The following is a 25,587-nucleotide window of genomic DNA, read 5'->3' as shown; positions in this document are numbered from 1 at the left end:
TTTAATGGTCATATAGAAATATGTTAATTTTGTAATAAAAAAACCGAGTTGGTCTAAAGAATTGTGATATCGGTCGTCAGTCAATTTCAGAGACAAGTAATTACAAAATTAATAAGTCTTGCGTACTAATTCCAACATATTTAATTTGTTATTGAATCACGATTAAAATTATTTTGTATGGTGAAGAGACATAATTACCAGAGCTCTTTACGGTATTATTACTCTGAAACAGTCTTGAACCATGAGAGAGATTCTAACGAAAAAATTTACAAAAGTATTTTGTGTTGTAAGAGATTCCAATAAAGTATTGACATTTATAAGAATCTTTCTTTTCAAGATATCTTTAGGAAGATAACAGAAAGATAAGAAAAAGTAAAAGAAAATTAAAAAAAAAGAACGACCATATTCGTGTGTGATCAAACTTATTATTATAAAAATATACTTTAAGGAATCACAAATTCATTATGTACAAAAGGAAAGGGGTTAAAAGTCTGAAGGTAATAGGAGCTTAATCGGAAGAATCAGTTGTAGATAAAATGATTTGTGGTAAAGGCGAGGATCGACTATAATAGCTCCGCCTGGCGACATCCACTTTCTTCCTAAAACACTCTAAACTTTTCAATTTCTGTTCATGATCAGAACTCTCTGCGTCGTTTTGCTCTTTTTGTGCTTGTTCGCCATCCTTCTCAATCGTAGATACTCCGGACGTGATACCACTGTCAGGAGTTGAAGGAACTTTGCACGACTTGCTCACAGGCGTTGAAGGGCCGTCCTCTTGAATTTTTGTCGTGTTAACACCGTTCGAATAAATCTTCCAATCCGATTTCTCCTCCTCTGTGTCATAATCGGCTTGTTGTTGTTGTTGTCGTTGTTGCTGCTGTTGTTGTTGCCGTTTGCTTTTGTTTTTATTAATGTCATTCCTTGAATTACTTTTACATTTACCATGTTTCCTTCTGTGTACCGTTGTAGAAGTATCGGAATCGATTTTCGAATGTTTTCGTTTACTACAACTATCATTATCGTCTGAACTGCTATAGCTATAATTTGAATGTCTCGTATCACTCTCGATTGTGTTCGCAACATATCGTGATCTTCTAGAAATTACACCAGAACTGGTACTAGGCTGCATCGTATCGACTGGTTGTTCGTCACTATCAGAGTCACTGTTAATTTGTAGCACGGCACACTTTCTTCTAGCTCTGCTTCTTCTTCCAGAAATTTTATCATGTTTTCTCTTTATACCTTTTACTTTTGTTTTTGATTTCGATCTACACTTCGTTTGCGCATTTTCTCCGTCGCTCGCAGAGTCTGAAGCAGACAGACCAGGAGCTATGGTGGAAGTGTTATTTAATGGTGTACCACAATCCATGGCAGCAAGTCTCATCAATTTTTCTCTGCGATTTGCAATAAGTCGTGTTATACGATTTGAAGACTCTAAAGGTCTTTCGGAAGCTGCACCACCTCCTGAACATCCTCGAGAGGTAACCACTGTTCCTAAAATGCTCAACATGAATTGTTGATCAGAGGCTGTTGAATCTACAAAGACATATTATTACTTTATATAATGTAAATGACATTTTCCAATTAATTTGCTATACAGTAGATTCTCGCTCATTGCACTCCCGATCAAACGCGAACCTCGTTCGCGTTCGACTGCTCCTTTATATTGTTATATGTATACATTGATCGCAGCTTCGATTCAATAGTGGGCGAGTTATAGGTGTTATAGGCGAGTTATAGTTTCCGTGCAACGAGCGAGTACCTACTGTAATTCGATCTTAGAGAGATGAAATACCGTTGGAATCGGTTGCGTTATATGTACGCTCACTTGTAGGATTACTTTCCGAGTCACTATGTGTTTCTGGTGTGGTCGTCATGTATTCAGAACTCCAACCCTCAATTTCACGTTGTACCAATGAGTCGAAAAATGCCATCATTCTTGGATCTTCTCTAGTTGACTGATGACTGTAATCGTGTGACATAAACTGACCACTGCGTAACACTAATCCAATGTATTCATCGTGAGTATAGACTCTACGCTGCCTTTGACACGCATCTTTCTATAAAGTCAATGTATAAAATAAGATATAAATCAATAATACATGTAATCATAATAAAGATATATATGTTACTTGTTACCTTCAATCCACCTAAACAACCGTGCCCAAGAGAAAACGGGCTCCAAATTTTTATAATTTTCTCGACTCCAGAGGATGCAAAGATGCAGCTAGCTTGATTGTATCGTACTTGATTGACAATGGATCTATGACCACGTAACACCATATGTGCAGACTCTACCCATTTCACTCCTTCAGGAGGAATTTTCCACATGTATAGATTGAAATCGTCAGAACCTAAAACAAATAAAGTTATGAATAACAGTATATATGTGTACTGGATAGAGGCATTAGTACCAAACTGCTTAATATATCTTTAAAAAATTGTTATTCACCAGAAAGAACGTATTCATCATTGTCACCAGCGAAACAACACGATTTCATTGTACAGCTATTATAGTATCCAGGATGATCGAATTGACATAAGTGTGTAGGAGAATCCACAGCATAAAGTACAGGTGGTAACCTCCTTCTCAAAGCTAATAGTCTATTGCCTGCTGCATTAAACCTAACGTTCATGCAACTCTGTGCCGAGCTTTCATTTCCATAACGTAATACAGGTCTGTAAATATAAAACCAGTTGTTTGTTTTTGTTCTATAAAATTATGAGGTTGTTGCATGTGAAATGTCCGATTTTAAAATGTGGCTCTTATAAAACGTTTCGATCAAGAAATGCTGTTATAGTCTATAGGTTTATTATATAAAACTTTGAGGTACAAAGCTAATCCTTATAACAGTAAACGTACCACAACTGGTCAAATGACTGGTTCTACATTTTTTTATTTCACAATTAATGAAATTGTAAATATGCTTCCATAAGAAATGATTTAATAAATATCTTTATTAGAGCACACATTATAATAAGAACCGCGCAAAGTCTCTACATAAATAAATTCTTATCATTTTTATAAGGCAACCATGTGTATGTTGCTTTTATAGCTCGGTACGTTTAGTGTTAATATCCTATGTTCAATTTTAATTTAGATTTATAATTTTACTTTTAAATAAAGTTTATTTCAACGTCAACCAACGCGATTGTCGTATTCCTTCTATATGTCTGGAAAAATAGCTTTTGTGTGATTTTTGGTCAAAATGTGATGATTAATTAACTTACTAGTCGTTGACGGTAAAAAAGAACTACAAAATCAAGATAACAATCTTGAAAATGAAAAACGTGAATGACCATAATATCTTATTGTAACCGTAATACAATCAAGAAACTTGAAATTTCTAGATAGAATACATCGGGTACAAAATTGCGTTTGTTTATGTTGTTGCTAAAAATCAGACATTTCATATGCAACAATCTAATAATAGGCACATTTCCATTGATTACTTACTCCAAAAGTTTTCGCACATCCCATAGGCTAACACCTTCTTTGGCATTGGCAGTAGCAAGCACTTTAGGCTCCATGGGATTGAACATGACAGAATGGAAAGCTGTTTTGTAGTTTGCTAGGCAAACGGTTTCCATAGCACTGGAACCTCTGATATCGTAAATTAGAACTCTTCCGTCATCGCAAGCACTAGCAAACACATTATCATTGTGTGGATGAACTGATAAGCCGTATACAGGCTTTTCATGTAAAAAGAAGTTTACCACATCGCCCCTATAAACTATAAATGATTAAATTGATTGTTCAACTTTAAATAGATATATTCCAAGTTTAAAGCATTCGTACGTTCGTAAATCGTGAACAATAACTTGATCATCGTTCCCTGCTGAAAATATTTTGGTTTTACTGCTGTCATAACCGAGACAAAAGATGTTACTAATATGTTGAGCTTTCATGACAGCAGGTTTGCCGACACCATGTATCGCTTGCTCAACTTTCCATAATAAAACTCTTCTGTCATCGCCACCTGTTAAGTTAGTGCATAAAGGATCCGCATGTTACACAATTAATTAATCTAATAAATAACCGTGTAGGCGAACAAAAAAGAACTATTTCTTTAAACGTTAGCAAAATCATTGAAAACATTATTTTAGTTTTTCGTCGAACTCGGATTTTCAAAATCGACGACAACGTAATATCGCGTAAGCTAAAATACACTAAATGCAATTATAATATCTTACCGGAGACAAGGAGATCACCCTGATTTGAGAATTCGATAGCATTAACACATCCATAATGAGATAATAGATCCTTTCTGAATAGATTTTCAGACGTTTCGAATCGGGCATTAACGAGACGTTTGCAGTGATCGACTTTATTGTCGATCTGTCGCGTAATAAGGTACGAAAGCGGATTACAAACGGAAGGACGAGCCATTTCTTCTTCGTAGGTACTGCTCCCGTACGTGAAAAACGGATAAAACCGTGGTCTTCACCTTTCGTCCCTTTCTTCCATGTATCCTGTAAACGCCCGTATTCTCTTGCTCGGTTAAGATCCTCCTTTGTGCAAATCGAGATTTTTAAAAGCTTTCTCGCGTCTTTTGATCGAAGAACCGGAAAAAAACGTAGCGCGTACGGAAATTTGTGGCGCAATCAAGTTCGCGAAACTATTAGATGTTGCGGCTATTATAAGTTTCGTTGTGGTCGATCTTATATTTATTCTGTGACAGACGTGTCGCGATTATACATCTCACGAACTCACACAAACAAGGGGTCGCACGAGGCGCGTATCACGCACGAACGCACTGCCGACGCAGGCAAAGTATGAAATACCTACATATACACAACCGTTTGTACCCACTCGAGCGGATTGTCTTACTCGAGCACGATCAGCTGATCGCTATTCAGCGGTTCCACGTCGCGATAGTTTCGCGAATATATCTCAGCCGGTCTAACGTCAGTGTTCCTCTCGCGTGCATTTTTATCACCGAATCACGATTTATATCGAATCACAATCTCCTTTTTCTACGTTCTACTACACCAGTATTATTTTTACGTTGCGAGCAACTGTCATTCACAATCTTTGATCGAAGTTAAAAAAACAACTAACATGGATACCGGCGCCACGTCGCGTGTCTCGCGTGTACTTCTGACCGGTCCCCCTGGTGAGTCCGCGACTTTCAAAAACCAACAAATAAAAAGTTTATGCATCAATTGCAAGACGCAGGAGCTAAATATAAATTTATGTTCTTCATTAATAATTTGAATGTGGTGAAAACATTAATATTCTTAGTCTTTCAATATTTTCACTGTTTTAAATTGCACTTTGATTTAAAAACGCTACGAACTTTCGTTTCAACCCAATACAATAAACACTGAATATCGTATAAAGATCCCTCGAGTTTTATTCCAGGAATATTAAAAAAGTTCTTACCTACGATCAATCAGGCATCGATGTACTTACATTCTTTAATTTATTAACGATGTTCGATTATGGAATATCAAAACTTTTATTTATTTATTAATATCAGTTAATTGTATACAAATCGTTCGAAATCTCTGATCACAGTTGGGCATTGGTCGGTTGAAATTTTTCTTAATAGACTGCGGATCCTTATTCAAAATAAGAAATGTTTGCATTGATTGCAATAAGATACAGGAGCCAAATATTAAGCTGAAATTAATACACTGATGTCCTTAAATCTTTGTAATTCGTCCACTGCTTTAAATTGCACGTGCCCATTTTTGTCATAAATGCATAAAATCCGCAGTCTATTGATTAATTAATGATTCCGATTTATTGTTTTGATTGGAGTTTAAATGTTTTGGAATGGTGAAACAAACAAAAATATATTCTAGAAATATCTGATAGCTACAGTCAGTCTCATAATGTCATAATTGATTGCACACACTTGAAATCAGAAAAACTTTTTTATAAATGGACTGAACTTCTGCCGAGCTAGATGGATTATGAATTATGAAAAAAATTAAGATTTTAATTGTTAATTACTAGACTCCGGATGTTTATGCTAAATAAAAAGTTTGTGCATCAATTGCAAGACGCAGGAGCTAAATATAAATTTATGTTCTGCATTCATAATTTGAATGTGATGAAAACAATATATTAATACTTTCAAAGTCTTTTAATATTTTCACTGTTTTAAATTGCACTCGCTCGTTGTTGTTATAAATACATGAAATCCGGAATCTATTAATTACAATTAATAATCAAATATTTCAATTATGTAACCATTAACTGTAAACATTGCCCAACTCTGTCTCGACTGTTCAATGATATTTAAATCACTGTAACTAAGGGATTCGCTAATATTAAATTCAACCAAACTATATATTAGGTATAGGCAAGACTACAATATGCAAAAAGATAGCTTCAATCATAATGGAGCAAGCTCGTAAAGTTGACGGATTCTATACACAGGAAGTACGGAATCAGAGTGGTAGTAGAATTGGATTTGATGTTGTACTTGTAAACAATCCTCAGAAAAAATCAAGCTTGGCGAAGACTGAGTTAGTATTACTTTATCGTTGTAAAATAATTTAATCTTACTTTTGTTTAAAACGATGTTATTGCAAACAGAGAAATCATAAACCAGTCGCAACAAACTAAACACAAAGTGGGAAAATACTATGTTTTCATTAATGATTTTGAATCCGCGGCTTTACCAGTCTTCAAATCGAATGCAGTAAGCAGATTATTTTCAGACATTACATCTCTGTATTTATTTTACATTGAAATTACTAAAGTTTTACTTTTTGTTTTAGGACATATTGATCATAGATGAAATCGGTAAAATGGAATTATTCAGTAAAAAATTTCACGATGAGGTACTGGAATTATTTTCTAGAACTACAAATAAACCTTTTATAATCGCAACGATACCTGAAACGCATAAAGTGCCACAGAAATATTTGTCACTATTTCAAAAACTGCAAGCAGACAAAAGATCTAAACTCATCACCGTGAATCATCGAAATCGGGATAGCACGGTAGAAGAAATACTTCATCTTTTCTCATAAGGTACAATTTTCATTGCTCCAATAAAAAAACCATATGAGTTTCAAATACAGTATAAACATCGTTTATTATTAACAAAAAAAAAAAACAAAATGTTAGATCATAAAAATCCTTCCAATCACGTTAGATTTGTAAAAAAGGTAGGTATCGCAAATATTGCGGTAAATATAGTGACTGGCTGGAGAATTGTACTACATAGTCATGCTAGATCGCATATGTATTAAATATCTTTGTAATAATCATTGATTTTAGAAAGCATCATTATTCATTAAAGAATAAATTAAAGTCATAATAGGTGTGTTCATTACATGTTCAGCACCATATTAGAATTAAAGTTCAATCTGATGAGATCTTTGAGATCATTTATTCGGTTTTTTTTTGTGCGTGAACATTAATATCTTTAATGAACAATAAGGTTTTAATTGAGGGTACAAAATAGAAATGTCCTCTTTTTCGCATTGTTTCATTCTAATCGTACACAAATCTGTAACAAGGGTTTGTTCTAATTCATAGGCAAGAAAATTTGTTACATTTGTTCACCATTTATCAAAACAAGCAAACTGTCATCATTTTTGTACCCATCAATATTATGCCTTCATTGCATTTATTATTATACAGAAAAATTTCTCGGTCCTAAAAAGAATACAGTATTTATTGTTTCGGAGAAGACTAAGAATTTCTCACCTTCTCCATTTCAGTATCAAATATATTACGCACACTTTGATTGGTCTACTCGTATTCATTTATCATTTCGTATTTATTTATTAACAGTACCTAGATGTTCCACTAAAACATGAATTTTAGTAAGGAATTAGCATATACCATTGGCCTTACGTTCGGATGAGGCTGAAAAACAAATATGATTGCATAGTTTCATTGAAAAAAAAAAACCAATACAACAATCTATTAAATTAAACATACCACTGCTTCGTATGATGTGAAATGAGGTTCCATGTCTTTGCCATTGAGTGTAATGAAGGCACCCTGATTACCCATAGTGTCACTGAAAAAGGTAAGTGTAATTAAAATATCACTGGTGAGATGTTAAAGAATGAGAACGTTAACGAAATATCCATATATGTAATGTACCAATAATTTGGAGCAGAGAACACAGTGATACATTTTCCATCGTGATCTACTTCGTATCCATCATTTTTAACTTCATGACTTCTAACAATGTAATCGAGATTGTTCAAAGTCAAGAAATTGTGTGTAACATCAGGTCCAAACTGAACACCAACTCCTCTCTTACTGGGTGCTCTTCCAGGTTGTGGTTGAGGATCAGACCACAGTAATTCACACATTAATCCTTCCTCTGGTGGTTGCCTGTTTCTATTGATCTGTCGAATTTCTTCTAATTTAACATTATCCCTTGAAAACAGACCACCGTGCATCACCTATAAAATAAAGGTACATATTTATATGTACTGATGAATATTTTTATCATACGCTAGTAAAACTTACGAGCACTCTGTTGTTGAGACAATGTGCAAGTGGGAGCCAATTATAAACTTCTGTAAATAGCTCTGCCATTTGAGCAGAATACTTTGTCTTGACTTCTCCGTCAAAGCCGTACATTTGATTCATGGTGGCAGATTCATGATTACCTGAATGTCAGTTCTTATAGTAAATGTACACTGATGTCTGACGAAATAAATAAAACAATACTTACATACCTCTAGACATAAAAAAGTGATTTGGATACAACAATTTAAATCCGAACAAAGTAAATATACACTCTACAGAAAACGAGCCTCTATCTACGAAATCTCCATTGAATAACTGTGTGATCGTTAAGAAACAAGTACTGCGAACAATACGATATTTGGGAGGTAATACAGTTACACTGTTGTGCAAAAGAAAGAAGCACCCGGTCATATTTAATAGAAAAGCTTAAAAATCATATAAGAACACAGTAAGTTCTGAAAAAGGATTCTGCTGTATACATCAATCATTGTACAATATAATTTCTACATAAAGATATTATTCGTCATTATATCTTATAATTATACTGGGTGCTTCTTTCTTCTGCACAGTAGTGTATGTCTCGAGAAACGGCACTAATGTTTGTTTCGAGAATAGGAAATTTCTATCCCCTCTTCTTTTCCCAAAGAAAGATATCACAGTTCAGCCGACACCTTTATGGTCTGCTACACAAGATCTATAGCCGTTTCTCGAGACAAAACTGTAACACCATAACACTTTCATTAGTGCAAAGGATACATATGGATTAGTTTCTGAAGGCAACCCATTTAACTGGAATATATTAAGTAAATCATAGTACTGTCCGTGTATGTCTCCACATATAGTAAATTTACTATCATCGGGAATTGTAATATCGACTAAACTTGGCTGTGCCATGAACCATGCTTTCACGTCTAAAAGAATCTTATAAGCATATTTACGATGTAATTTATTTTGGTTCTTGTACCATTCTAGCAAGTCTTGCATAAATTGCAATGTAACTTTTCCGTCTTCAAGTTTAGGCCCTGTGTATTCGTCTTCAATGACTAGAAAATACAAAAAGACAATTAGTTCGGAATACCTGTTTATATAAATTTCTATAAACAGGTATTAGATTATATCGTATAACAGTCCGAACATACCCATAGCTTTTAAATTAATCGTGTCGGCTATATTCATTTTATTCTCTTCCACAGAAATTGCTTTCTCGAAGGCTAATTTTTTTAATATCTTACAACATTCTGTATATTTAAGCTGGGCATTTTTATCATGTGGTCTAGCTTTAGTAACAGTCTCAAAGTCCTTAATAGCTTTTTTAAACTTGCCAAGTGACATAAGAGCTGCAGCTCTACGATAATATCCTTTTACATAATTTTTATCTAAATCGATAGCTTTCGACGCATCTGTAAGCGCATATCCAAAACATTCTGCCCTTAAATAGGCGAAACTTCTATTCCCATAGTATACTGCCACTGTAGGATTTAATTCTATCGCTTTAGTATATAACTCTATGGCTTTGTTATAATCTTGATCTAAAAAGTAATAAGATGGGACTAATTGTTTACAATGTTAATCGAACGGTTCGACCGTTACGTGTAAGTATCTTTGTATTTGTAAAAATTTATTAGGAATCGTGACACACAGAGTAAGACATGTCATGTGTAAGAGAGTTTGTGTTATATTCCTACAGTGTGTCCTTACAAATTGAAAATCATTGTCTAGGAATACAACTCTACACAGTAAAGTATGACAGAAACAGTACGGTCGTATTAAATTTTCCAACCGCGGACTTTCAACGAGATGAGATTTGGTTTGGTAATTGGGAACGATCATTTACGCTGCGGAAGTTGGGTTAGTTTTAAACATGCACGTGACTAAATTGTATTCATTTAATAGTAACTGCGATGTTTCCCTAACGGTTGTTGTAGATTATAAGGTAAATTGTGTCGGCAAAATTGAAAATAACATTCAGTGAACGCACTTTCGAAGTATTCATTCGCTTCTTCTTTAAATTTTTCCGCTTTGGCTGCATCTTCTGGTGATGTTACTCCTCTAATTTCTGCGTTTTCACTCATTTTCCGTTTTTTTTTAACCGACAAATTAACAAGTTGATGTAAAATGACTTAAATTATACCGAAACGTAGATAATAAATAACACATCAAAGAAAGAATAACTTTTTTTTATATAACGGCTTTATTCCAGACACTGTGAGTGTCTTGAAACCTACTCAACTATCCTATAAAGCGATTCGATCGATCGAAGACGAGAAGTAAACGAGAACTATCGATCATTACAATTCAAATGATGCATGTCTCGTTCAACGAATAATTGTAAACAATATCGGCTATGATTAATTTTTCGAGAAATTATTTATTTATAATATTGCGCAATTTTATTTTGTTTTTTTTACGGTATCAATAGTGTCCGGTTTAACAAACAGTATGAAAATAGAAAGAAATTAAAAGCCTATTTTTTTAATTGATATGCTTATTCTGAAGTGATCGCATTTACCTCGCAAATTATTTTTCACTTATGGTTCACTGAAAAATGTTTGCATTGTGTTTTTTATTTATTAGCATAGTGTTCGAATTATAATATACGCTTGTTAGTCTTGTTTGACAGTATTCACGGTACATTCAGTTGCACGTGTAAATACTACATACATACTATATATACAACATCGAAGAACTGTAAACATTCAAAAGACGACACGGTATAGTCTTGTGTGTGTGTGTGTGTGTGTTAACAGTGTGTGACTAGATTTTTTAGAGAAGAAAGTATTTCATTCGAAAAATGTATTAGATGCCTGGTATTACATTTGTATGTTACTTTACATATTCAAGTAGTTTATCTGTCAGATTTGCTGAAGGTCAGTGATTTGGTTAACCTATCACATTTGCATACGTTGAAAAATATACATATGTGATAAAAAGGAGTGCGTCTCTAGCTTTCAAAATTAGTTGTACAAAGCGCATGTTACAATGATGGTCAAAACGCTGAAGGAAGTGTGTGCTGTTGCGAAACAACTAGTACTCTCACCAAGAAAATTTGGTACTGCGCAAGTAGCATCTTTGCAAGAGGCTGCTTTAAATGAACGTTGTATCCTCGTGGACGAATGTGATAGAGTAATTGGTGAATCTACGAAAAGGGATTGTCACACTGTTGATTCCAAGGGACATATTCCACTTCATAGAGCATTTAGTGTTTTTCTATTCAATAGCAAAGGAGAGCTATTGATGCAAAAACGATCTGCGAATAAGGTAAGAGTAATGTTGCATACAGTAAAAATGATTTTTCATCTATTTCATGTGCATGTAGAGGGACCATATTTTACTTTGTCGCAGGTGACATTTCCAAGCTATTATGCAAACACGTGCTGCAGCCATCCGTTGGCAGAAATTCCACAAGAGACAGACGAGCAAGAGGCAATGGGAATTCGCAGAGCTGCCGTCAGAAGAATGGGTTATGAATTGGGAATTCCTTCACATGAAATTTTACCATCCGATTTAATATATTTAACAAGGGTTCATTATTTCATGGCACACGGTAATTGGGGAGAACATGAAATAGATTATATATTATTCGCGCAAAAAGATCATATAACATTAGACCCAAATCCTGATGAAATTGCTCAACTTCATTGGGTATCGAAATCTAATATAAACGAGTTTATTAAAAATTTAGATGGACCATTGTCTCCATGGTTTAACTTAGTTCTTAAGCATAAATTGTCACTTTGGTGGGATAATCTGCACGCGTTAGAACAAATGAAGGACCATGGAACAATACATAAATTTGACTGAAAACCTTTAATGAAAGTGCACCTGGTTTAAGGAAATTTAATTTTATACATTATGTGAACGATATAATTCTAACATCTATATCGGAAACACATTGTTGAGTCCAATAAAAGAACTTACTAACAAATCGATATTTTTATGTATGTTTTGTATAAGAACTATTTTCTACTCAAATTTGAAAGATTTATAATAGCGATAATGAATTCTATGCAGCTCGATGTTCTTTTCTCCTTGTTTCATTACAAAATGAAAATAGGCAACCTGATAAATTGTTAAAACGTTTGTTGTTTCTTTATTTGTAGTATGTATTGCAAATTGCAGAATGTTGATGATCTATGTGGCAGAGAATGTGATAACAAGTACAGATGAATGCACATAATATTTTCTAGATCAAGAGCAAAAATACCATTTTTATGACTGTCTATGTGCTTCCCTGTAGTATTTGTGTCTTATTCGCGGTCACTGTTTCATTAGTGTGAACTAATTGTTACAATGCCAGCGGACACAGATTCACTATCAGATATCAGTGCAGAAAAACTTAATGTATTTGAAATCGATTAACTTGGTACTACAAACGCGAATGCATTCAAATGTGTAATGGTAAAGTTCAAAGTACAAAGTTCATTAGCTCTTCTACAGCCGTTGTTATAGTTGTGTATTTTGAAAGCTGTTGAAATAGTTCTACATGATGTTAAAGTCTATAGCTGGCTGCCATTAACATATGGCTCTACATCTTTTGATATTCGTAATGTTCAATGTGTCTTTATGATTACCGAAAGTATTTAAAAATTATAGATTAGAAGATTTTGACTTTTTATGTAACGAGACATTTTTTTTTTTCACTTTCATTTTAATGCTTAAACATTCGAGCATTCAGCTATAGACTTTTGTAAATTGTCTCGTTCGTATCGTCAGCTGTAGAAGAGCTGGAACAGGCCAGTTATACATATAAAACAAAGTATGTTTCACACATTTAATGCATTGTAATAATAAATTAAATTAAAAATGTACGCTTTGTAGGTATAAGGAAATGCAATATAATTTTCGTAAGTGTATTGTAAACATCTATTCTGAAACTATTTATATACTTATGTAAATTTTGTGAATACATACCATTTTCTTATACAACAAATGATTCTGTAAATATATAATACATAATAAAATCACTTCTACATGTCTTCCAGTGTAATTCTGTCACATCATAATTATGAATAAATTGTAAAAAATCGTAACATATCCAGATAGCAGCCGACGTCTCATAGTCGTTTGTTTTACGTCCTTTTTAGGTCTGAACGTCTTGCGTCGCAAGTCTATTCGGAGACGTCGTTTTTACGGCTGAAATAAGACGTCTTTTCGAAGATGTCTTCTAAAAAGACGCCTAAACTACGTTTAAAAGACGGTTGAAAACGTCTCTAAGATGTACCGTTTTGTAACACAAGACATTCAGAAGACTTTCGGGAGGACGTCTTTCAGACGTCCGAATGTCTTGCGGCAGGCGTCTTATAGATGTCTGTGTGATAGTTATAATACAACTCAGGCCGCGATACGCGCTAAAAATAATTACATTTATTAATTTACCAAAATGAAGATAGAATCAAGTGTTTATTGAATGGGATTAGATAAAAATGATAGAAGTTGTACCTACGATTATGAAAAAATTTTCAATAAATAAATTCAAAATTTCGATAGATTTCTAGGGGCATAAATATTATGTTGTATGTATTGATATAGTTACAATAAACGCTGTGTAGATCATCGAAACTTTAAAGTGTTATTCTTCGAGTCTATATGTATATGTAAATGTACGCGTGCGTGTAAGTAGAGAGCGGCTTTGCTTACGGCATGTTAATGGTGCGCTTCCTGTCAGACCTAACTTGTTCAAAACAACTCGAATTTAATTGTAATAGAGAAAGTTAAAGAATTTGTTTTAACATTCTTTTGAATATTCTGTTAAAAATTGTTGAATTCATTATAATGTACACTATGGTCATTAATGAAACAGTATACATATATAGCATGTATACATACTATTAGCGCAGGTATACCTATACTGTTGATTATCGGCCATAAATCTTGTAACCTACATAAATGAGCCGCAAAGAAAAATTTAGTACGTGCAGAGTTATTTTTTGTCGTTTATGTATTACGGTGCCATTGGCACATTTTCTCGGTACGTCAGAGTACATAAGAAGAAACAAGAAGAAGACGGACACTTACAGAATGCGGATGAAGAAATTCAATCATGGATATAACTTAGGGGACTAGTATAAGTGAGCTTTGCGATCTAGATAAGCTAGATGAGTAGAAAAGGGGTGTGTTATATAGTCAACTAGTGCAAAATACACAATAAGCAATGTATATCATATATATGTATAAATATATACTTATATTTATAGTTAACAAGCACAATCATCAACTTTTTATAGTTCAGTGGTTGCGGATATCAGCGCATCTAAAATGCATTGAAATGTGCAAGACAATTAACTCCTCGTCTTGTTATGTATCACAATTTGTATATAATTCGCAACCGGGATTTTTTTGCATAAATATTATTGCGCAATTGCTCGATGTCTCTTATATTTTTTAATATTTCTTTTAAGTCTTTTGGAATGTTGTAATAAAACGATTTTTTGCGATTCGAGGAAGTAATGAATTTACAACGATGACTGCACGTTATACGAGATAAATGTTAACTTGAAACTTTAATCGTGTTTTTCTTGATGTTTCCCGACCTTGCACCTACGTAGCGGACAAAAGTTTAAGACCGCTCTAAAAAAGACGATGACTATTTTAATATTGTACTATACGATTTGAACTTTTTTGGGAAGCTAGAGCAATCATAGTTTACTACAGGATGTGAAAAGAAATTTTTTCAAAAATTTCAATTGTACGGAATTGTTGAAAAAATGCTAAAAGTTGAATTTTTAACTTTTTTATGTGGGCCTATATTGAAAATGTAAAAAATACGTTTTGTACACATATCAGTTTTGTAAGTGTCGACGTTGCAATGAGCTACAAACGTTTAAAGATGATGAAAATTACAGGCCGAAAATCGTGAAAATCTGCAATTTTTTACCATCGTTAAACGTTTGTAGCTCATTGCATCGTCGACCGATTTTGACGAAATTTTCAGAATATGTTGAATTGATACAGATCTACAAAACGTATTTTTTAAATTGTCAATATAGGCTCACATAAAAGAGTTAAAAATTCAACTTTTAGTATTTTTTCAACAATTCCGATCAATTGTAATTTCTGAAAAAATTTCTTTTCACATCCTGTAGTAAACTAATTGTTCTAGCTTCCCAAAACAGTTCAAATCTTATAGTACAATATTAAAATAGTTCTCGTCTTTTTTAGAGCGTCTCAAACTTTTGTCCGCTACTGTATTAGATCTCCGAAACTCTACTCACTACTCATCCACGATGATGATCCACAATGAGGCTTACAGTATACGTATATAGCCTATGATTTTTTGTCTCTTCATTTGTTGAACTGTTGTAAATGTTTAGGTTGATTTTTTCTGACTCATATTTAATTTTAGGCTTTCAAGTTGCTCCCTAAATTAATTAAAATCCACTTCATCTAATAGAAAGCGAATATTGAGCTCACGTACGAAGCAATAAGCAAGATTCTGAGTTTGTTGTAACATTTAGTATCCATTGACACCATTCAAGAATTAGTGTATATCAAAATTTGTTTGATAAAAATCACATCACGTGATATATGGTGAATACGCAGATGAGCAATTACATAAGTACGGAAGATAGCACGTAATACGAGAAGCAACCCAGTTGAAACACGTACCTCCTTTATTGTCGTAATTATTAGTGTATTTTCCCTTCCCTTTCAAGTAGTCCATTCATGACATGTTCCTTCGTGGGTGGACTATATAAACGTGTTTATTTCTGTTACTCATTCTTCTGTATCCCGCAGGAGCTCTCTGATAAACATCGTGCATAATGTTCTAACGACTCCCCTTTGTGAATTGTGTTCCGAAGGTGACAAAAGAGGAAGTGCTCGCCAGTTTTGAGTTTGTCCGTTTTCTCGTGGCTTCTTTTTCGTATTCAAATCTTTGGTGCGACCGACCGACCTTTTTGTGAAAAATGCGCAGTCTTTCCATAGTTTGGATAAGTTCGTTCTCCTTGCTGCTAATACGAATTGGTAGCGGCGATAATCTGTACGAAAAAGCACCGCACATTATCGTGCTTATGGCCGACGATTTGGTATGATTACAATATATTATTTCGATGATTTGCATAATACCGCTTATTTGCACAATACTTGTTTTACGTAATAAGCTTGAATATTATAAAATGTTTAAATATACATATTTTCATTAATATTGCATGAGCTATTGTAAGTCATATTTTAAAAGTTGCATTATATTTACCATTGCGTTGTCGAGAATGGAGTACATATATTATCTACAATGAACTATATTAATCTTGCTTTGAGAATTATCAACTTTGGATTGTGTTAATTTTTGTCACATTTGTAACAGTTTGTTAAAGTGACAAGTAATTTTTTGTATAGTTTCAGAAACTCTAATAAAAATTATGAAGCAATCGCTTTACCATGTAATTGATATTTAACTGTAATTGACTTTTATACCACATGTAAAACAGTTTCATAATTTACATCGGTTGCGGAAATTATGTTTCATCAATTTCTTTCTTGTTATGGAACGTATGCGTGGTTTAGGGAGAAGTGTATAGAAGAAATGTGTGGCAGGTAATGATACAAGCGTTCATTTTGACATTAGAGAAGATCATTGGATTGGGTTGGGTCATTGTTTGAGCCACGGGGTTCGTTGTTCAATAAAAATGAATCACTGTTTTAATTTCCATATTAAACAACAAACGAACGCTTCTTTCAAAGAATTCTCGTATCATATGTAATTAATATATACAGTAAATCCTCTATATAGACGCAACAATTTCTATGTATACGATAGATGCGACCAAGAATATCCCCTCCAACTTAGTAATCCGATCTCGGTTCGGTATATCGGTGTGAACCACTACTAGCACAGTCGCCGGCACAGTTCAAACGTCCGTGCATCATCACAATGTAACACTAATATTTAATCTTCTTTATTTTTCATTATTTTTTTATGGAACTTTCACCAACACATTCGTGGCATTTTTCTAATGCAAAATGATAGGTAACACGATATAATTTCAACTGTATTTAGTGGTTTAATTAACGATGAACGTTCCGGGCGCAAGGAAGGATAGCGTATAGAAAAGAAAGAGACGCGAACAGTTGCCGTCGCGTCGCCGGCACTGTTCAAAGGCTCGCGCGTGGTCTCTCTTTACACGCGCTGTTCTTCTCTACGTTCGGCTCGGTCTTTGGAGATAAAAAATAGCTACCCTATACGATAGATGTGACAAAATCCCCCGAGATTGTCGCGTCTATAGAGGATTTACTGTAATATACACATGTTATACAAATGCTCCATGCTAATATTAAAGAATATGCATTATTGTACAGAAGAAATTGAATAGTAGATTCATTCGCTATTGTCAAACGTGTAACTTGGATACTTTTTACCATATTCCGATACATTTTTCAATTGCAAGTATCGTGCAAAAGATAATTTTCGAAATAAAAATGTATTATAATAGTATAACATTATAAATAAACATTTATATTTATGTTACTAGAAAAGAATATTAACGAGAGCAGAAAACGAAACAATTATATTGGCCAATTAATGCATTGGTTCATCTTGTAGGAACGATGTATGTAAATGTAACGTGTGACCGCTCGAGTATTACTTTTGCCTACCTACTTTGCTTAATTCGCTACGATTAATCTGTAGTATGGAAGCGTTTTGAATTAAAATTGCCCTCAGTTAAGACAATTATCGTAGCTCGAAAATTATCTACGCCTCCGCGATTAACAAGGATGCTAGTGTGCCCGTGAGTCATCGTAACTGCAAAACAAAAATCTCCCTCTTCTCTATACCGTCATATCAATTATTACATCATGTTACATTTTATTACATAACGACTGTTTCGCTTTGCATGCCAAGATGATGTTTGTTTTTCTTTTTTAATGAAAAATACAACAGATATCGAATGCCATGTTACAGGGTTGGAACGATGTTGGCTTCCACGGCTCAAATCAGATACCAACCCCTAACATTGACGCTCTCGGGTATAACGGAGTTATACTAAACAGACATTATGTTTTACCGTCCAGCACACCTTCTAGGGCTGCCTTTTTTACTGGACAATACCCAATACGTATTGGTATGTCCCCTGATAAACGAGTAATCGTAGAAAAATTACTTTTAATAATTAAGAAATTGAAAAGAAAACTATAACGAGTAAAAATTGCTGATTACAGGGATGCAGGGGGATGGAATTCATGGTGGCGAACCACGTGGCCTGCCTCTGAATATTAAAATTTTACCGGAATATCTACGAGGACTAGGATACACCACGAAATTAATTGGAAAATGGCACTTAGGGTTTCATACGCCTCAGTATACACCGCTGCATAGGGGTTTCGACTTTTTCCTTGGTTTCTACAACAGCTACATTAGCTATTACGATTACAGATATTCGAATCAGGTGAGATGCATAGTTCGAACATTTCCTAAGACGTAATAACGAGGAAGAGAAACAAAAGAAGAATTGCTTTTCTAAAAATATTGTTGCGCTCTTTTGGAGTACACGACTTCAATTTGGGTTCGCATTTTTCCAGAACATGAGCGGATACGATATGCACCGAGGGGACGATCCTGCTCACGGGATTAATCGTGCATACGCTACAAACTTATTCACCGATGAAGCGATTAAAGTGATCGAGAACCACGAACTTACTAGGCCCCTTTATCTTCACGTGTCTCATCTCGCGGTTCACGCTCCGTTGGAGCAACCCGCGGAAGAGTACACCGATCGAGATTTCCATCAAATTCGGGAACCGAATAGGCGTAAATATGCCAGTGAGTAAACCGACACAAACAGTTGTCAATTCAAATGGTTCACAAGCGACGAATTTTGTTGGACCAAAATGGACCCGGACTTCGCTGTCCGAGGTTTACCTTACCGATTTTTATGTGAATTTTTGTGCAATATCAACTGCTAATATTTGAATTGTAATTAGGAATGGTATCACAATTGGACGAGTCGGTTGCAAGAATTTTTCTAGCATTAGCCGAGAGAGGAATGCTCAAGGACTCGTTGATCTTGTTTCTCACCGATAATGGAGCTGCATCCGTTGGAAAAGATCGAAATTGGGGCTCGAACTATCCTTTGAGAGGAGTAAGACTACAATGAAAATTAATAAACGTAACCAATTAACATGTTGACTGCTACGTCATCCACTGGATCACCTGGCTGACGGAATTATTTGATCAGAATTCAAGATTAGTTCTGGCCTTGCTAGATTGAGTGTACCTGTTTATAAATTGTAGCTTAGCTTTTATCAAACAAATTGCTTCGCGATTTTATCTCGTTTTTACGATCGCGAAGTCGACGATCAACGTGTTCGAAAAGAATTAACACAACTAATTATCTGAAACAATAGACTTTAGAATGACGCCCCCAAGCATTTAGCATCTATTATACTAACGCAATTAGTTTAGTTTCATGACGTGCATACAAATAGTTAGGTTTGCTCTTTCCCTGTTCATTGTGCTTTCAGCATCTAGCTCGGCTAACCAAACGACAGGTTTTTGTAAACGGTTTTCTGTTTCTATTTGGTTTTAGTCGAAATACACTTTATACGAAGGAGGCGTGAGAGGTGTTGCTGCAATATGGTCGCCGAGGATACAGAAAGCAGCACGGGTTTCGAACCAATTGGTGCACATGACGGATTGGTTGCCGACACTTTATTCAGCAGCCGGTGGAAACTTGCAGGATCTGGGTGAGATCGACGGCATGGATCAATGGCAAATCATCAGCGAAGGATACGGCCGTGGCAGAGACACTCTCCTGTTGAACATCGACGAAGTCTTCAAAACCGAGGGGGCAATATACAGTCGGTTTAAACTGCTACGAGGTAAGTGTTATCATTAGACTTCGGAGCTTTATGCATGTTGCGGATAGAATTAGGAGCGTTTATTGTTTGTAGCGCTAAGACGGCTATAAATGAATGTCTGCGAGATTATTCTGTCTGTTGATTATTGTATATACTGTATGTTGTAAAAATGTTGTAATTCTCCGTAAAAATAAATTTATGTGAGCGATATGTAAGAAGAGCGACCTGGCTGGTTCGAGGGAGACGGGGAATGTTATTGAGCTATTGGAATAATGATGCGTGCCAACTGTTAACGGTGTAGCCCATTGTGCGGGGGAAGACACAGGGTTATCCCTAGGACGCGACCGCCAGACCACGCAGGGCTAGGTACCTGAGATAACGATGGTGGGATCATGCACGGGAAGACACCATTCTTCCAGAGACGATAGGCTACCGGCGAAACCGAGGGAGTTGGTATCGCGATTGAAAACAAAACAAACCCCGAGAAGTGACAGGATTTTTGGAGGAAGTCTTGACCAAGTCAGTCTCGAACCAGCGCTCGTCGTGGACGGGCAAATGAAACCATCCAAACCAAGCGATTACGTTTTTGAAATCCACTTACCCATTGTCGATCAAGTTACAATGCATTTATGAAGAAATTGGTTGGGCGAAATATAAAACAGTAAAAGATTTTAAAAATTCCAGAATGTTGTAATGTTGCTTTTAATGTAACAAAGTCGTTAAGGGATGGAATCAATTTTTATGTTATTCCGACTTCTCACAATCAATGCAAAACATTTCTATTTTGACCTATTATCGTCAACCTATACACATATCCAGCAATGCTTGTTTAATAATGAGTACAAATTTATTTTACATTATTCACAATTTTTCTTGACTTCTTTGAATCCAGCTGTAACTCATTCTCTCAAAAATTGACTTATTCGAGTTTCAAAGTAAATCGCTCAACTCTGCAAATTCTGAAGAATATTTAAACCAACTGACTTCATAATCGCATACATAAAACATATCGGTACAAGTAAACAAGGAGAGTCACGTGGACGTTTAGAGTTTAGAATGTCAAATGCTTTTACTTATCATGCTTATCTTTTTTGAGATGTACAGCACGTTGCATAAATAAATTTTATACAGAAGAGATATTTTCCTTAACTATTCAGTTCTTAAAACTTTGAGTTTGTTTATTTAACAAAATTGAAATAATTTGTTTAGTGAGATAAAAATTAAAAGTTCAAGGTTTGTGATGTGTTAAGCACTCTTTCTAGATTGGCACAAGAATTAATTTTTCAATCCGGGCATATACATTATTACGTCATTAGAAAAGTTGATGTTATTAAAATTCTTTAATTTTTCTTGTTTTTAAGGTTCCCTCGAAAACGGTTATTACGATGGGTATTATGGCGATTCTGGTAGAATGGTAGAAGTTTTGCCGTACTCAGATCTTGTAATGAGGAGTTCTATATCTGAGGTAATCACCCACCACCTAGGAGGTCCAGTAACACAACCAAGTACAATGGCGCAATTACGCCAGGATGCGATGACATTTAATTGTCGTCCAAATATCACTTACTACCGTCGATACTCGTACACCACTTGCAACGTCACAGAATGCTTGTTTGATATAGTAAACGATCCATGCGAAACGAAGAACATTGTCGAAGCGTACCCACGGGTAAGTACCATTTTCAGTTTTACCATGTACATACTACATACACAGGGTGAGTCACCTAACGTTGCCACCTCAAATATCTTTGCTGTTTTTAAAGATACGTCAAATGTCCGAAGAACAAAGTTGGATGGTAAAATGGGGCTCATACGATACCAAAAAATTTTTGTCTTTATGTCATTTTTTTAGAGATATGAAGGTCACCTTCAATGTTTTAAATGGAATGTCCTATTTTTTATACTATAGATCGATAGAGTATCAAATTCTGAGTATAAAAGTGTTGACCTTCATATGTTCTAAACCTAATAGTTAACGAGATAATATCCAAAGAAAAAAGAAAATTGTTTCGATAATATATCGTTAACTATTAGATTTAGGACATATAGGGGGTCAATACATTTTTACTCAGAATTCGATAGTCTATCGATTTATGATACAGAAAGTAGGTGTTTCTATTTTTAAAAAATCAAGGTGACCTTGAAATGTCCTCTATGCCTCCACCCACGTAGAAAATGTTTATGTCACAATATGCCCCCCTCTGTACCGTGCAAATTTTTGTAATTGTTAGCAATTGTAATTGTTAACAAATGTTTAGTAATTGATTAGATACCAACATACTTAATAATGTGAAAACAATATTTTGAATTATGATACAGCAATTTTTAGTGTGGTGACTCTTACTCACCAGTCGAGAAGAGAGAAATTTCCTCGCAACGGAAGCAAGTACAGTAAATCCTCTATAAACGCAAAAGCTTCGGGAGTCGAAGCGACTGCGACTCTGCGCGTCTCTTGCTTCCCCATCCTCAATTAAACCACTAAATACAGTTGAAATTATATCGTGTTTGGTCTTGTTTTAATCTGAAAAATGCCACAAATATATTGGTGAAAGTTTCATAAAAAAATAAGCAATAATAAGATTTTATATTTGGTATTACATTTTGAGGATGCAAGGGGCTTTAAACTGTGCCGACGACTGCGACTCTCCGCGTCGCATTAAGGTGAGCGCACACTAGATGGTCGCGGGAAGGCCGCGGGAAGGCCAAAGCCGCCGATGGACGCCCAAAGCCGCCGATGGACGTCCACGCGGGAAGAAATCTCTAGCGGGCCGACGGCTCCACAGCAGGGAGCAGGGCTCCCTGAAAGAAAGGTCCCTTTCCCTAAAAGAGGTGGGGAGCCCACGGAGACCTTTTTTTCTGCCACGCACAGCAGGTAGCCCTGCTCCCTTGCCGCATGGACGTCCATCGGCGGCTTTGGCCTTCCCGCGGCCTTCCCGCGACCATCTAGTATGCGCTCACCTTTAGTAGTGGTTCACACCGATATACCCGAGCCGAGATCAGAGTACTACAGTGGAGAGGATATTTTTTTTTGTGTTTATAGAGGATTTACTGTAATTTTTATTAAGGTAATTATGACATGACTTGCGCGAACGTGCTGTTTACAGATTACGCGGGACTTGGACCTTTACTTGGAGAAATACGGTCGCATTTTAGTGAGACAAACGAAAGTACCTATCGATGGGCTAGCTGATCCTAGGAGAAGGAACAATACATGGGAACCGTGGATGAATTCGGGAGCCGCGGTATACGTACCGAATGCCGCAGCCGTGCTTGGCAATTTAGTCTATTGCGTTCATCTTTTGTTCATTCTTATTTCGATTTTGCTGAACATCCGCGTCTGAACGCGTTATAGTCATTCTCATAGCGAAAGCGTTGTAAATGTTACGTTGGAAGAAATATCGGGGATTAATTTATTTTACGACAAACTGTACGAAGTTGTATGTATAAAACGAAGCAATTGAATTTTATATCTGGATTGTAAGTGCAACTAGAAAATTAAACAATTAGAAATTCGAAGTATGTCATTCATTTTTATTTCAACGTTGATCATTTTGGATTGTATTACTGCTCTCCTATAGTAAATGTGTGTGTTCTTTACTAAAGTATGAGAATTATAATTTTCGGGTCGCTTTTTAACACTATGATAGATTATGTACAATACATTCTTACTTTTAAGCGATGATGGAATTATAGCGACAAGTACGATTAATTTAATTTAACTATCAAAAAGCGATGGGGTAAGATTTGACAGCATTATCGATTTATGAAAAATCAACCAGCTTTATTTTGTTTTATTCATTGTTCTTCTGTAACGAATAGAGAAATCAAATGCCAATCAAGAAAAGCGTGAAGCCAATGAATCCGACGATGACCTCATGACAAAGTACAAACATGTATAACTATAATTGAATATGGATTATCAATAAATTAGACTGTTCACAAATCAATAATACATTGCTCTCTCTCTCTCTCTCTGCTAAATAGAATTCTAAGTATTTTGTTATGAACATAAATATTATGAGCGAACGTAGAAACTTCAAACATTTGATCTTTATATCGATTGCTTCGTGTGAGTTTCTGTAGAAATTGTCCCTTATCTAGAATAGGTTTTCTCTGTACTCTACAATACTGGGAATTTTAATTAAAATCTGAATTTTTGGTCTGCGAACATTTCTATTTCTCAAGAAATCTCTACAACTGCTGAAGACTAGATTATAGCAACCGTTATCTTATACATCGATATTGACACTGTTATTAACGAGCCAGATTACGTCGATATCGCTGATGTAGTTAAGCACAGGTTTACTAGAAAGGTGTCATTTTATATCAATACGATTCATTACGGCTGTCGCTGTGCGAGCGAGCTCATTACTAGGCAGCGGATTTTAAGCATTCATCACAAACATTTACAACAGTGACAACATTAGAAGAATTTAAAAATACTGTTATATTATATATTTTCAACCTATTAAACATATCAACAAAGAAAATAAATTTCTACTTCGCTTCAGTTTGTTGCAATTCAGGTATAAAATGTTTATTTTGCATGAAGATCCGCTGCCTACTCGTTACACGTTATCCAAAAGGATTTGCAAACGCTATATTAATTGTCGCGGTCCAACACAGACTTAATAACCTAAATGAAAAATTTATAATTTTCACCGATCCACACCGCAATTTCGATCAAAACTGTTCACTGCGATATAAAAATGACAAAATCCAAGTGGAAGACTTACGTTTATCTTATTAGTTATATTATCAATAATCCTGCCGATCTAAACTTATTTAAACCTAACCGATTTTCCAAAAATGATAATTTACAAGGTTACATGAAAGAATAAAAAAGGCATTTTTTTAAAAACTTTTTTATTTAGTCCCTTAATGAAAATTTAAAATATGTATTTTGTAAATCTATGTTAGTTATACACATGCTGGAAATTTCATCGAAATCGATTAAAATACACACGAGTTACAAGCGGTTAAAAATGGTGAAAATCGTAGTTTTACACGATTTTTGAAATCCACAAAATCGTACATCTTTCGATGCGTGTCGTTTTTTCCTGCGTCAACCGATTTCGATGAAATTTTCAGCATGTTAACTAACATATATCTTAAATGTTCATTAAGGGCTCAAATGAAAAAGTTAAAAAAATGCCTTTTTTATTTTTGCATGTAAAAAATACTTGTAAATTATAATTTTTGGAAAATCTTTTCTGCATATCATTTCATAAACTTATAATTGATTATAAAAAATCAGGTCGTTTGGTACAATTATAAAAAAGTTATTCTGTTTTAAAGGGCGTTCGAAGACTTTCGTGGCTCACTGTATACATATGTAT

The 25,587-nt window shown here is 34.9% G+C and overlaps 5 protein-coding genes across 7 annotated transcripts; 3 read left to right on the top strand and 2 right to left on the bottom strand.

Moving 5' to 3' along the window:
* Nucleotides 1–348: 348 nt before the first annotated feature.
* On the bottom strand, nt 349–4,390 carry LOC143213750 (uncharacterized). Its single transcript, XM_076433887.1, has 7 exons — nt 4,195–4,390; nt 3,800–3,980; nt 3,458–3,727; nt 2,453–2,679; nt 2,140–2,354; nt 1,796–2,060; nt 349–1,536 (listed from the first exon to the last, which is right to left on the bottom strand). Exons 1-7 carry the CDS (start codon nt 4,388–4,390, stop codon nt 509–511), a joined length of 2,382 nt encoding a protein of 793 aa, XP_076290002.1. The 3' UTR covers nt 349–508.
* Nucleotides 4,391–4,982: 592 nt separating this feature from the next.
* Nucleotides 4,983–7,295, top strand: LOC143213757 (cancer-related nucleoside-triphosphatase homolog). Its single transcript, XM_076433898.1, has 4 exons — nt 4,983–5,117; nt 6,309–6,480; nt 6,551–6,656; nt 6,736–7,295. Exons 1-4 carry the CDS (start codon nt 5,063–5,065, stop codon nt 6,988–6,990), a joined length of 588 nt encoding a protein of 195 aa, XP_076290013.1. The 5' UTR covers nt 4,983–5,062; the 3' UTR covers nt 6,991–7,295.
* A 431-nt stretch (nt 7,296–7,726) lies between these two features.
* On the bottom strand, nt 7,727–10,569 carry Ppd3 (protein phosphatase D3). Its single transcript, XM_076433894.1, has 8 exons — nt 10,434–10,569; nt 9,595–9,984; nt 9,212–9,498; nt 8,665–8,770; nt 8,453–8,595; nt 8,078–8,385; nt 7,910–7,991; nt 7,727–7,834 (listed from the first exon to the last, which is right to left on the bottom strand). The coding sequence occupies exons 1-8, from the start codon at nt 10,525–10,527 to the stop codon at nt 7,775–7,777; spliced, it is 1,470 nt and encodes a 489-aa protein (XP_076290009.1). The 5' UTR covers nt 10,528–10,569; the 3' UTR covers nt 7,727–7,774.
* A 530-nt stretch (nt 10,570–11,099) lies between these two features.
* On the top strand, nt 11,100–25,344 carry LOC143213751 (arylsulfatase B). Of its 3 annotated transcripts, none has more exons than XM_076433889.1 (8): nt 11,100–11,273; nt 18,354–18,513; nt 18,611–18,837; nt 18,971–19,211; nt 19,373–19,530; nt 19,978–20,269; nt 21,610–21,917; nt 23,353–25,344. In XM_076433889.1, exons 1-8 carry the CDS (start codon nt 11,256–11,258, stop codon nt 23,587–23,589), a joined length of 1,641 nt encoding a protein of 546 aa, XP_076290004.1. In that variant the 5' UTR covers nt 11,100–11,255; the 3' UTR covers nt 23,590–25,344. The 3 variants fall into 3 exon arrangements, with proteins under 3 accessions (XP_076290004.1, XP_076290003.1, XP_076290005.1); XM_076433888.1 differs by lacking the exon at nt 11,100–11,273 and adding an exon at nt 15,614–16,479; XM_076433890.1 differs by lacking the exon at nt 11,100–11,273 and adding an exon at nt 17,936–18,000.
* Nucleotides 11,156–12,764, top strand: Idi (Isopentenyl-diphosphate delta isomerase). Its single transcript, XM_076433897.1, has 2 exons — nt 11,156–11,713; nt 11,798–12,764. Exons 1-2 carry the CDS (start codon nt 11,435–11,437, stop codon nt 12,254–12,256), a joined length of 738 nt encoding a protein of 245 aa, XP_076290012.1. The 5' UTR covers nt 11,156–11,434; the 3' UTR covers nt 12,257–12,764.
* Nucleotides 25,345–25,587: the final 243 nt, after the last annotated feature.

The sequence above is a fragment of the Lasioglossum baleicum genome, chromosome 11, assembly GCF_051020765.1.
Source record: "Lasioglossum baleicum chromosome 11, iyLasBale1, whole genome shotgun sequence".
In the NCBI taxonomy this organism is placed as follows: Eukaryota; Metazoa; Arthropoda; class Insecta; order Hymenoptera; family Halictidae; genus Lasioglossum; species Lasioglossum baleicum.
This window is presented reverse-complemented; position numbering and strand designations above follow the sequence as displayed.

Coding starts and splice junctions, on each gene's coding strand:
- LOC143213757 (XM_076433898.1), top strand. CDS start 5,063: ATGGATACCGGCGCCACGTCGCGTGTCTCGCGTGTACTTCTGACCGGT. Junction 6,481..6,550: donor TCAAGCTTGGCGAAGACTGA/GTTAGTATTACT, acceptor TATTGCAAACAG/AGAAATCATAAACCAGTCGC. Junction 6,657..6,735: donor CAGTCTTCAAATCGAATGCA/GTAAGCAGATTA, acceptor TTTTTGTTTTAG/GACATATTGATCATAGATGA.
- LOC143213750 (XM_076433887.1), bottom strand. CDS start 4,390: ATGGCTCGTCCTTCCGTTTGTAATCCGCTTTCGTACCTTATTACGCGA. Junction 3,728..3,799: donor ATTGTTCACGATTTACGAAC/GTACGAATGCTT, acceptor TATAGTTTATAG/GGGCGATGTGGTAAACTTCT. Junction 1,537..1,795: donor TAACGCAACCGATTCCAACG/GTATTTCATCTC, acceptor ATGTCTTTGTAG/ATTCAACAGCCTCTGATCAA.
- Ppd3 (XM_076433894.1), bottom strand. CDS start 10,527: ATGAGTGAAAACGCAGAAATTAGAGGAGTAACATCACCAGAAGATGCA. Junction 9,985..10,433: donor AGCGAATGAATACTTCGAAA/GTGCGTTCACTG, acceptor ATTACTTTTTAG/ATCAAGATTATAACAAAGCC. Junction 7,992..8,077: donor TTCTCTGCTCCAAATTATTG/GTACATTACATA, acceptor TACCTTTTTCAG/TGACACTATGGGTAATCAGG.
- Idi (XM_076433897.1), top strand. CDS start 11,435: ATGATGGTCAAAACGCTGAAGGAAGTGTGTGCTGTTGCGAAACAACTA. Junction 11,714..11,797: donor AAAAACGATCTGCGAATAAG/GTAAGAGTAATG, acceptor ACTTTGTCGCAG/GTGACATTTCCAAGCTATTA.
- LOC143213751 (XM_076433888.1), top strand. CDS start 16,360: ATGCGCAGTCTTTCCATAGTTTGGATAAGTTCGTTCTCCTTGCTGCTA. Junction 16,480..18,353: donor TGCTTATGGCCGACGATTTG/GTATGATTACAA, acceptor GCCATGTTACAG/GGTTGGAACGATGTTGGCTT. Junction 20,270..21,609: donor TCGGTTTAAACTGCTACGAG/GTAAGTGTTATC, acceptor CTTGTTTTTAAG/GTTCCCTCGAAAACGGTTAT.